An 11,784-nucleotide genomic window follows, 5' to 3' on the forward strand; every position below is an offset into this window, starting at 1 on the left:
TATATATATGCACAAATATAATTTATTTAAAGAAGATCATTTTGACACGTTGCCCTTTCCAAAACAAATGTTATTGTTTTATTTACTTGGCGATTGTGTGTTAAGTGCTCTCTCTTTTTTCTCTCTCCCTTCGAGATCAAAGATACTAGACCCTTTTCTATTAGGCGTATCCGCCTTTCTTTTTCACGCCCTCCCTTTATCGTTCCCTTTTTTACCCCCGCAAACTGAGCGCGACCGTGTAGCACGCGATCCGACGGAGCAAACAGGTGTTCCCGCGTGGAATGCGCGACTGCATACTGACGCCGCGACGCCGACATGCGGTGGCGGGTCAGGCTCTCCCCTTCGGGGACTCCCCGTTGTGGGGAGCTTCGGTTTCCCTTCGGCGCGCGCGTCCGCAACCCCGAGAGCACATCGACGATGACGCACCATTCGCTTGCGAACTTTGTTCCCGAGCCGCGAGAACAAAAACGTTCTATCCGTGTGAATATATTCAATATAATTTATTATTTGTATGTTTTTACGCGAAATTTTCTGAGAAAGCTATCTCAATTTATTAAAACTCAACTTTAATTCTCTCAGATAAATCTAAGATTGGATTGTTTCCTAAGAGAACATATAATTTTCGAATTTCAAACGATTGAAGAATAACTTTTATAAAATAAATTTTTTGTAGCTATAAAGCGCATGTAATTAAAAACTCAATTAATTATAATTTCTAATTTCTCATTATCAAAATTTTATTTAAAGATTTAAATACAAAAATTTATAATGTTTAAAAAATATATGTATAGAATATCTAAAAAAATAAAAATGAGGAAACTACGATCGTACGAAGTTACGATTTTCTGCTTATATTATGCAACAGATACATTCGAATTCATAAATTGGAATTCACGAATAACGGCAAATTTCACGTTAATTATAATTCTAAGAAAATTATTTTATAAAGCTTTTAATAGATATCAAATTATTAATAAATATATTTTCAAAATCATATGCACACATTATTAAATATACCTCATGGTTTATTAATTATAAAATAATTTTTAGTTTTTATACATACTCTTTAAATTTTTTAGAGCGAAATCTCATTCTAAAGAGTGAAAACTGAGCGTCTTGAAAAAGAGAGTATATATTATATATATTGTACATATATGATATTTTTTATTCTTAAACATTATATTATGTTTATATATTATGTTTATATTATGTTTATATGTTATTATTATAATTATTAAATTATATTATAATTTATATACAATTTCAAGTCGGTTTTCATTTTAAATCAACTTAATTATAGATCACAATATTTTCTAAACATCACGCACTTTGATGTTTATAAATACATGTAAAGGATTAAAAATAATAATCTTCTGCTAGAAAAAAATTATCATCATTTCCTTGAATAAAAGCGTTTCTAATTTATTTAAGTTATCTATTATAGCATTAGGAACAGAGCAATAAAAAGATTATATTGTCTTTTTGTACCTATACAAGTATGATAAAATTTTTTGTTGCCAAATATCAAACTTATACCTATTTCATTTTTAATTTCAAAAGTATATACTAGTTCGACTAGAGAAAACAGATCCATTGATTAATTTTTATATGAGAGAAGAGATATTAGAAACCTACTATACCGACTCCGAGAGCGACTTGATATTGCATATAAAAGTTGTTGATTGCTCAACTTACATGTATGTGTAAAGCACGTGGCACGTTTCACACATGTAAACTCACTGTCGTTATAGATTTGTTGCATAGATTTGTTTTACAACAAAATTTGCAATAACAAAATTTGCGCTAATAAATTCATTTTTTTATTTGGGAATTACGTAGCTAAATATTAGCGATAAAATCGTGGTGTTGAAGGATGTATGTGGTGCAAGTCCGGGGTATCAAAAGTAGATATACATAGATAATCCGCTTATAGCATTAATCTGTATTAATCCGTGTTACATCTACAATTGAAACAGTTTTAATCGTTTTGTATATATACATACTTATGATAAACTCGCACCCATGCATATCCATTTTCGACATCGTGAATTAACACGGACTCGCGCACCACATTTATTTTTCAATACGTTCAGGAATATAAGAAGGAGTACGCAAATCGAGTTGACGAGTCTCCTGAAGATTTCCAATTTCTTTTTTGGATGTGGTGTCTAAACTCTCAAATATTTTGATCATAACTTTGTTATATATATTTTGGAATATGTTAAGCAATAATATGTTAATAATTAATAAAACTAAAATAATTATTGAAATATTACATAATATTATAGCAATATGTATGCAATATTTCTCTAAATATTGCAGAAATATTTTATTTTTTCAGACATAAGAATATTGCTACAATATTGCAGCAACATTTTGTGAAGTATTGTAATCTTTCAAAATAACATTGTTCCAATATTTCGTGCTGTAAGGGAAGTATAGTCGTAAGATATCGTCTTAAAATGGTGCTGTGCTAAATCGCAGTTCTAAGTTCTATTTATTGGTAATGGGATTCTAAAATCATATGTTTTCTTATTCAGTAGGACTTATTCACATATGATTTACGTCATTGACATATTACACATTATATAATTGTTTTATTTTTATTGGTAGATTATATGACAATGTCTTATTGCTTAGAATCTCTCGGTAATAGAGATGGTTGCTGCGTTTTGTAAAGGCTGATAAATTCATAAGATCATTAAGAAAATCAGTGCAATATTTAATACAATCTATTGACACTTACTTATTTTATTATTATATAATTAATACTTATTCCTATATTTAATAACATATTATAATTTCACTGATTATTGCGTTTTACATTAATTTTTTCTAATCACAATTGTTATGCGAGGTAATAATAAGTTTAGCAGATAAAGTTCAGCAATTCTCCATATATTTAATGAAATTTTTTAGTCATACGGTGATCTATCAAACCGTAAAAGAAAAGTATGTCAATATCGTAGACGTATTAGGAAGAAAAATATTGAGCGTAAGTGACTGAGCGAGACTCTTTTTTACTCAGACGTCTACTTATATCCTTCACAGGCTCTATTAAAGCTTTCCTCGAACTATTAAGCATCAATACATGTAGCTATCAACAGTACACCAATAATGTTTCAATCGATGATATAGAGTCTTCTTATCTCATTAGTAAAAAGAATCGTAAATCTGTCTTTGTAATTTGACACATAAATTTAAGGAAATTTGTGGAAAATAGCAGCGATCAATTCTGCATACGTATGTTTAATAAGATTTTCAATTGATTTAATAAAATGTAAAAAGAAAATATATCAATATAATATACGTACAAGTGAGATAAGTGTCGTGAACATAGATGACTGAATGGAATCTTTTTTTATCCAAACTGCTTACATCTTCAAAACTCTATCAATACTTCTCCGTTTGCATGTGCATAATTAATAACGGTACATCAATGATATAATGATCGATAATATCGAAGTTTTTTTATTTCGTAGAAAAGAGAATCGTAAATCTATCTCCCTTTAATCAGTTAAAGAAAGAAAAAATAATGCTAATCTCGATATAGCTTACAGTTCTGGCGCAGTTTCGTGGTACGTCTTACCATTCTCTTTGAAGTGCAATCTTTCTTATATGTCTGTAGTTTATCTATAGTCATAACAAACCTGAATTATTGTCCGTTTCAACTAAACTCTATCGAATGATATAGATTATAATAATAAGATTATAGACTATAATAATAAGATTAGCTATTAATTTTTCAAAGCCTTGATAAAAGATATGTGTAAGATGAATGATAATCAATAAAATAATAGTTCAAAGTAACGACAATACAAAATGCAATTCTTTAAGAACAGTTTGGAATTGACTTGGTGAGGTAGAAGATAAAGTCTCTTCTCCTGACTTGGTATCATTAGTTGTAAAATTGTCGTGTCAAACATATCGGAAACATTGACAGAATCTTTCTAAAGAATATTTCTTAGTTCAAAGTCTTTTAACAGAAAAAAATTTTCCTTAGAACTCGCAGATATTGCGATTGGAAATTTCAATTCAACATTAGACGGTTCTTTTAGTTTTCATATAAAATGTAATAATCTTTAAAAGGAGGATAGATAAAATTACCGGATTGTGAACTGAATGATGGAACTTTTCTTTTGTTTTTTTGTACTTTTTCATGTGCTAAATCATTTATAAATATTTATTTCAATCTGATTTGGAAACATGTTAAAAATCGCATTAAAAGTAGCACAATTTCGTCAAAATTCGATCTTTGATTGTAATTTTCAATACTTTCCTTATTACTTTGCTTAAAATTAATGTTTGCAAATGATTCAGCACATAAAAAATACACATAAGACAAGTTCTAGTATATCAAAAAATTGAAGAAAAAGTGCATAAGATCAAATCTATCGTTTAGGTAAATTAATCAAAATCCGGTAAATTTACCTATCCTCCTTTAATATTTTTTTGCAAATGCTTGAAATATATTATTCTAAATTTTCGTAACGATAAAAATCATAATAAAATCATGATGTGTTTATTGTTAGCATAAAATTGAAAAATTTATTCCTTTCTTCGTTCCTATAAACACAGTTTTAAAATGTTAATATTATTGGATCAGTCAATTACACTTTAAATATCATTTAATTTTAAATATTTTTAAATTATAATAATAATAATTATTATTGTCATTATTGTTAAAGTTACAGGAAAATTTAGTTTGTAAGGAAAATATAAATAATATTGGAAAAATCAGAATTGCCAAAAGATAATGTTCTTTTTTTAAAGAACAAAACATTATGTTTTTTTTGTACATAAAACATATTTTTATGCTTCATATATGCTTAAAGTACTATAAAAAAGTATTATAAAAATAAAATATTATAAAAATTTTTAACATGTTTTAAATTGTATAAAACATGCTCAATCGATATTTTAACCTGTTTAAAACATGTTAAAACATTTATATAATTTAAAACACGTTAAAAATTTTTACCGACCCTGGGGAAAATAGAAAATCAGAGGTATTTCCTTTCGTTAAAGAAATTTTAATTTCTTTGCGTAAGAATTTTAAATTAACAATAAAAAATTTAATTTCTTTGATATTTAAACAATTAAATCTTTTCAGTTTGAGTCTTTTCAACATCTCGTTAAATATATTTAATGTAGGTATCACAATAATTGATAAAAGGTTGCAAGCATGCATACCGCACGTAGGTATATCAGTATATCCCTTGAACTTTGCTCACCAACTGTGGCTGTTGGTACATGTCCACAAAACCCGGAAAATCCATGTACTACATATCAGTTTGTGTGTTCTTGACAACCATGTACTCATGATAAGCTTGTATATAAGCTATATCTTTAATTACTTAAATTGAAGAATATAATGAGAAGTTTAAATGAAGCAATTAATAACTGGATATGATGCCATGCAAGGTACGACCTAGAAAGAACTTGCATTTACATAAAGGACAAGAAAAGTATTTTATATGTATAATACAATAAAACATATTAATTATAACACATTATATTACATTAATGTATTACATTAATGTATTACATTAATAGTGCAGGACTGGGAAATATTATTTGTAATGTCGTTACCGTTTTCATTACTTTTTTTTCGGTAATGGTTGTTACACTTTTCTGCCTGTAACGGTAACATAAAATTTATTCGCAAACAATACTTGATATCGTCACTAAATGGACGTGGCGGTGCTGCATTTTTTCGTAAGTAAGATCCATACAAGATAGAATAAAAGGCATAGGCCGGTATATTACTTTAAATAAAAGTTTAGAGTGTCCAAATTTATATCTTTTGTATTTCTTAGGTTTTCTCTTCTTTATCATATTTTTTTAAAGATTTTCTAAGATAAATTTTCCGAAGGATATAATTCCAACTCCTTTGCACCTGAATATTATATATTATTTTTACAACGTCAAATTTTATATTTTAATATTAAACTTTTCAAAATTCGTGTAATATACCTGTAATTCGCTTATAAGCTATCAATACTGATAGCTAATAACATTCCTTCAATCGATAACATGAAGTCTTCTTTATCTCATAAATAAAGAGAATCGTTTTTTGTAAGTTAGCAGAAAAATTAGGAAAAATTTTGAAACAGCAGTGATCAATTCTGCATATATATTCAACAACTTTCAAAAGAAAATATATCAATATTTTTTTTTAAATTTTATTAAATCAAGCAGTTTAAGAATGTTATTAAACATATATGCAGAATTTATATATATAATACATATACGAACAAGATAAATGTTGAGCACAGATAACTCTTTTTGTTTAGACGTCTGCTTATATTTCTTTACGCTATCAGATCTTTAATTGTAAGTATCAATTATACCTATCCGCTTCCGCATAGCTAATATGTATTGCGCTTAAATAATTAAAAATTATCTTAGATAAGATAAAGGTAATTTTACTTTAATTTATCTAAGTAAAGGATGAAATTATAAGCCCTTTTATCATAATTTATAAAATAATATTATTTTTAAACAACTTTAACTGTTAAGTACAATTTAGGATATAATAGAACGTAAAAAATATATATTCTGATTTATATACATATATTCCTATTTTTATTTATAAAAATCTTTATTTTTTTAAATTAAAAATTTTTTAAACATTTCGTCGTGATAAATAATTTCTACGTAGATACATATTCTAATAATCTAGATAAAGAGAAGCTGAAGTTATTTCTTCATCTACATGATCACCTAAATAATTTTATCTAGATAATAACAAACAACAGTTAACAACAATATATCAACAATATTACGATTGATAACATGTATTTTTTTTACCGCGCATGTACAAGAAAAGAAAATCATAAATTTGTTTACTTCTAAATAATAAATTAAACAAGAAAAAATAATGCTATTCTGATGCAATTCGCAATGCAACCCACGATCTTCCAATACATCTTGCCATTCTTTCTTAGAAATGCAATTTTTCTTATATGTCTATGGATAGTCGATATCAAACCTGAATTACAGTTCATTTCAACTAAACTCTCTTGGATTATAGTTCATTTCAACTAAGCTCATTTTAAATTGGCCATTTTAAGATCAGCCATTAATTTTTCAGAGTTTTCGACAGATGTTACGTATAATACGTTGAAGACATTATTGGACAAGATAACAATTATTATGGATATTATTAATATTTTATATTAATATTTTGGATATTATTTAATTGTAATTATTATTATTGTTATCATCGTTAAAGTTACAAGAAAATTAAATATTTGTAAAGAAGACATACATTATTAAGAACATATAAAATCAAAGATATTTCCTTTTATTAAGAAAATTTCAATTTTCTTTGTACGAATTTTTTAAATCAATTACAGAAATTTAAATTTCTTTGGCATTTAGAAAACTGTATTCTTCCAATTTAGAAGCCTTTCCGAACTTTCTTTGAATTATATATTCGATGCAGGTATGAAAATGATTGATAAACGGTTGCAAACGTACCGCACGTACCAACGTTTCACTCGAATTCTGCTCACCATCTGTGGCTGTTGGTACATGCCCACGAAATCAGACAAATCTATGCATTATTACTCAATTTGTGTGCTCTTGACGATGATCATGATGACAATGGTAACATTGCATACGAGCTACATCCATAGGCATAATTTGGGGAATATGATGAAAAACGTAGGCTTTGCAATAACTGGACTTAGCGCTATTCTCAAGGTACAATACAATCTAGAAGAAACATACATATTATACATAATACATATTAATATATTAATATATACATATAACTACAATACATATTTAACTTGAGACACTTGAATATTTTGAAAAGGAAGCATTTTAATAAAAAATATGATAGGCGAAAGTTGTATCTTCTGCAGGAGGATAAATAATTAAAAAATCAAATTTTGAAAAAGAATCGATTTTTCAAGTTTATATAAAGGGCATTTAAATAGAATTATATAATTTTTAAAGTATAATATATGATTTGTTTAAGTCTGCAAAAGTATTAAGGTAAAGTTATAAAAAAAAATAAATAGATTATAAAATGTACATTTTATAATTCATGTTAAAATGTGCCAGATAATAAAATATAAAATATCTCTAAACTATATTGATTTTTTGAATAACTCTGACCTTAATATTTTAAATTAAAAATTCACAATGAGTCAATGTGAACCGACAGAATATTAATGTGTAAAATATATACAATATTAATAAAAAAAGTACAACTAAATTAGACATTTCGATCCTCTTTTTGGGTCATCTTCAGTACAAAAAAGAAGATTAATAGACATTACGTTTTTACAATAAAATCACATATATTGAAATATTCGATTGTTACAAATTTAAATTCTATAATTCTATAAATTAAATAGTGTTTATGTAATGTGTCAATCTGTATGCAATTTCTCTGTTTTGCGCGGAAGAAAAAAATATAAATTTCTTCTTATCTTTTTTAAGGTGATAAGCTTCACGATAAATCGGGGCTCTCTGATAAATTATCATCGAATATTGAACGATCTTTTCGAGGAGGAACTTATGCGGAATGATAAAATCCGGACAATAATATTTTCGTCTCTACATACGATGTACATTCTGACGTATGGATATTTCGCTCTTGCAACTACATTGCTCTTATTGTATTTTGCGCCCTCGTATCTTCTCATAATCCGCGGTCTCCTCCATTTCCATTTATCTACGAACTACACTTTACCAATCAGTAGGGGATACGGACATTTCTGGACCGTTCCTGATAACTTTTTGTATCATCTACATCTGGTCTTTGAGACGACTCTAACGGGACTCAGCGGCCTCATGGCGTGCAGCGTTGACAGCTTCTTTGGCTTCTATGTCTATCAGTTTACCTCGACAATGCGCGCCATGAACTTTAGACTTACAAATCCTCTACCTACCGAGAAGTTCTTGGATTTACTGAGAATGTGTGTGGCGAAACATCAAAGGTTACTGCGATGTCGCGACACGCTAGAGCATGTCTATGGACCCATTGTCTTTTGGCACATTGTCACCAACGCTATACTTCTTTGCGGGTTGATGTACGATGCGATGCCAGTATGTGAATACATTAACGTAAAAGTCGATATTTAATTTCGTAATTCACTATGTTATGCGCGATAATCATAATTAGTCGTAAGATAATAAATATTATTACAATTAGTAGGTCGTACAATTAGTGCCATCGTGTCACGCTCACGTAACGCCAGAATAAAATTAAACGTTTTTCAATTTTATTTTAGATAATATATTATATTTTGGAAAATATATGCTAAAGAAATGTCATAGTTTTCTTACAAATCCTATAATTAAAGTAAAATAAAATGTTTTTTAATAACTTTAGCACCATTTATAAAGTGTAGAAACGAAGCTTATGTTACACTTACAAGTTTTTCTATTAAATAATAATATCGCATTATCCAAATATTCGCTATTGTAATATTAATCGTTTACAACATTTGCAATAGTTTTCGGACTTTAAACGCATATCCATGTTTCTGACATACGCAGTAGTAAAATTTGTGCAAACATTTACGTACGCATGGTATGGCACTGTTCTTACAAATGCGGTAAGTTTTAATGATCTTGTATAAATCAATTATCGTGACTCAAAATTAATTAATTGGAATATGTACGTTTAGAGTGAAGACTTTCGTAATGGAATCTATTTTGGAGAATGGTTTAATTCAAGTCTCGATCATCACGTGAGAACAAATGTTATTCTGATTATGATGCAAAAGCCAATAACCATAAACGCAATTTACTCTCCAGTCAATATCACCATTTTCACCAATGTAAGTATTTAAATTATAATTGACCGAGTTTATCTGAGCAAAAAAGCTGACTTTCAAGTCACTTTCAGCTTTATTCACTGCCACTGTTTTAAAAATAATACAAAGTTTTTTTGTTAATATAAAGGCCTAATGTTTTTTTTTATTGTACGTTAGGATAATAAATTAATCACATATTATTTACGATCTATTATTGCTCATTATAAATAGAGCTTTTTTTTTATTAATGAAATTTTGTTTTATAATATTACGAACACTATTAATGGATTTAAAAATAATATTTATATCATATTCTATTTGTACGAAAATGAAAAATTTAAAGCTTGAGATAATAAAACATAAAAAACATAAAAAACATAAAAAATAAAACATAAAAAACATACAAAATTTAAATTTGATAAAAAAAAATCAAAATTATTTGAAAATGGAACCTATGTATTATAGAATTTATCCAAAACACAAATAAAGAAATGAGGAATTAATAGATTCAAATTTTGGTTCTAATAACGTCAAAAAATGAAGATTATTTTATTTGTGAAAGTTGATTTCTTCAAATTTTTGTTATTTTTTTTTAAGTTTAAAAAAGTCTCTATATTAATAAATGTGTATTTACAACAATCACATACCTTTTGGATATTAAACTAATTCTAATTTTTTTATTTCTTGATAGTTCGTGAATGCTACAATGTCCTATTTCTTCCTGTTGCAATCTATCGGTGACAAAGACGGATAGAGATGGACGCTACGTATGTTTTGTAAACGATAGCAAATTTACAAAATTGTTACGTTATTAAGAGAATATAATTAAGAAGATGCAATTAATGTAATTTATTGGCACTACATTGTTATCACATTATTAATGTTTAATTATTGTTAAACAATAGCAGTATTATGACTCCATTGATTATTTCACCTTCATTTCACTTTCATTTTTCTCAAATGACAATTAATGTGCGAGATAATTTATAGAATTTATTCAGATAAACTCACAGAAAGTTGAAAAATGCTCAATTCTTCATGCATTTAATAAAATTTTGAAGTCGCACTAACCTAGTAAGATGTAAAAGGAAACTCATACAAGGGTATGTCAATATCGTTGACCCCATACCGAGACACGCGGGTTCTTATAATCTACTCCCCGTGGATCGAGTGCACATAATTCACCTCATTTTGGTTAAAGTAGCCCTATGCGCCATCCTCGACGAGCTCGAAAATTTTTTCGTGTGAAATACACAAGATTTTTGCTACAACTTACGTGTAATAATTTTTATAAATTTTTGATAAATGTGACACATAGTTAAAATATCTAACATTTATTTTTAGTATTTTAATTGTATTATCATCATTATTAAATTTTTTTAACCTATTTCTACAAATTATGATTAAATGTTATATGTTTTTTGAGTTGAATAAATCTAAGATTTATGAAATGCAAGAAATTAATGAAAATTCGAAAAATCGATATAAATATATCAACTTAGATTTCAGTTAAGAAACATTTCTCTTTAATAGCGCATTTTCCAAACAACTTTCAAATCTGTGTTAAATTTACATTTAAAAAATGGTAGAAAAATTTGGAGGAATAATATGAGTGAATATCTCAAGAGTTTACAAATGGATTGTCTAGGGATACCAAAAATATAAACGCACCACTATCTCCTTTCCTCTTTATTATCTTATTTCCAACTTTCTTCATCTATGTCAGTTAGAGCCATGACTTAGAGAGGGACGCGAAAGGGCTGGAATTAGTTATCTAATATTCCAAGTTAGAAATCTGGGATTAGTTGATCAAGCTAGGATAACTGACTCTTTTGTAGAACGGGATTCGGAACGCGAAAAGTTCGACGGTGGATCGAAGGATCCACTCGTGGAAGTCACCAATACAATTTACCGTGTCGATTCAGGACGGTGTCTTCTTCTTCATAGTCTGCGTTCTCATTGAACGAAGATGGTTACGAGCCATAAATCTGAATCCTTCACGCAT

At 27.9% G+C, this 11,784-nt stretch overlaps 2 protein-coding genes across 2 annotated transcripts in view; one reads left to right on the plus strand and one right to left on the minus strand.

Moving 5' to 3' along the window:
• Positions 1 to 282, minus strand: part of LOC108685755 — a 39,329-nt gene extending 39,047 nt beyond the window's left edge. The window contains exon 1 of the mRNA XM_018190716.1: positions 87 to 282. Coding sequence (XP_018046205.1) covers position 87 — 1 coding nt within the window. The 5' untranslated portion in view covers positions 88 to 282. The remainder of the gene's footprint in view (positions 1 to 86) is intronic.
• A 7,314-nt stretch (positions 283 to 7,596) lies between these two features.
• Positions 7,597 to 10,533, plus strand: LOC108685766. The gene is made up of 5 exons (XM_018190728.1): positions 7,597 to 7,710; positions 8,458 to 9,066; positions 9,477 to 9,578; positions 9,651 to 9,803; positions 10,471 to 10,533. The coding sequence occupies exons 1-5, from the start codon at positions 7,597 to 7,599 to the stop codon at positions 10,531 to 10,533; spliced, it is 1,041 nt and encodes a 346-aa protein (XP_018046217.1).
• The last annotated feature ends 1,251 nt before the right edge of the window (positions 10,534 to 11,784 follow it).

The sequence above is a fragment of the Atta colombica genome, unplaced genomic scaffold (assembly GCF_001594045.1).
Source record: "Atta colombica isolate Treedump-2 unplaced genomic scaffold, Acol1.0 scaffold156, whole genome shotgun sequence".
NCBI classification, from domain to species: domain Eukaryota; kingdom Metazoa; phylum Arthropoda; class Insecta; order Hymenoptera; family Formicidae; genus Atta; species Atta colombica.

Coding starts and splice junctions, on each gene's coding strand:
- LOC108685766 (XM_018190728.1), top strand. CDS start 7,597: ATGATCATGATGACAATGGTAACATTGCATACGAGCTACATCCATAGG. Junction 7,711..8,457: donor GACTTAGCGCTATTCTCAAG/GTACAATACAAT, acceptor ATCTTTTTTAAG/GTGATAAGCTTCACGATAAA. Junction 9,067..9,476: donor TGATGTACGATGCGATGCCA/GTATGTGAATAC, acceptor CATTTGCAATAG/TTTTCGGACTTTAAACGCAT.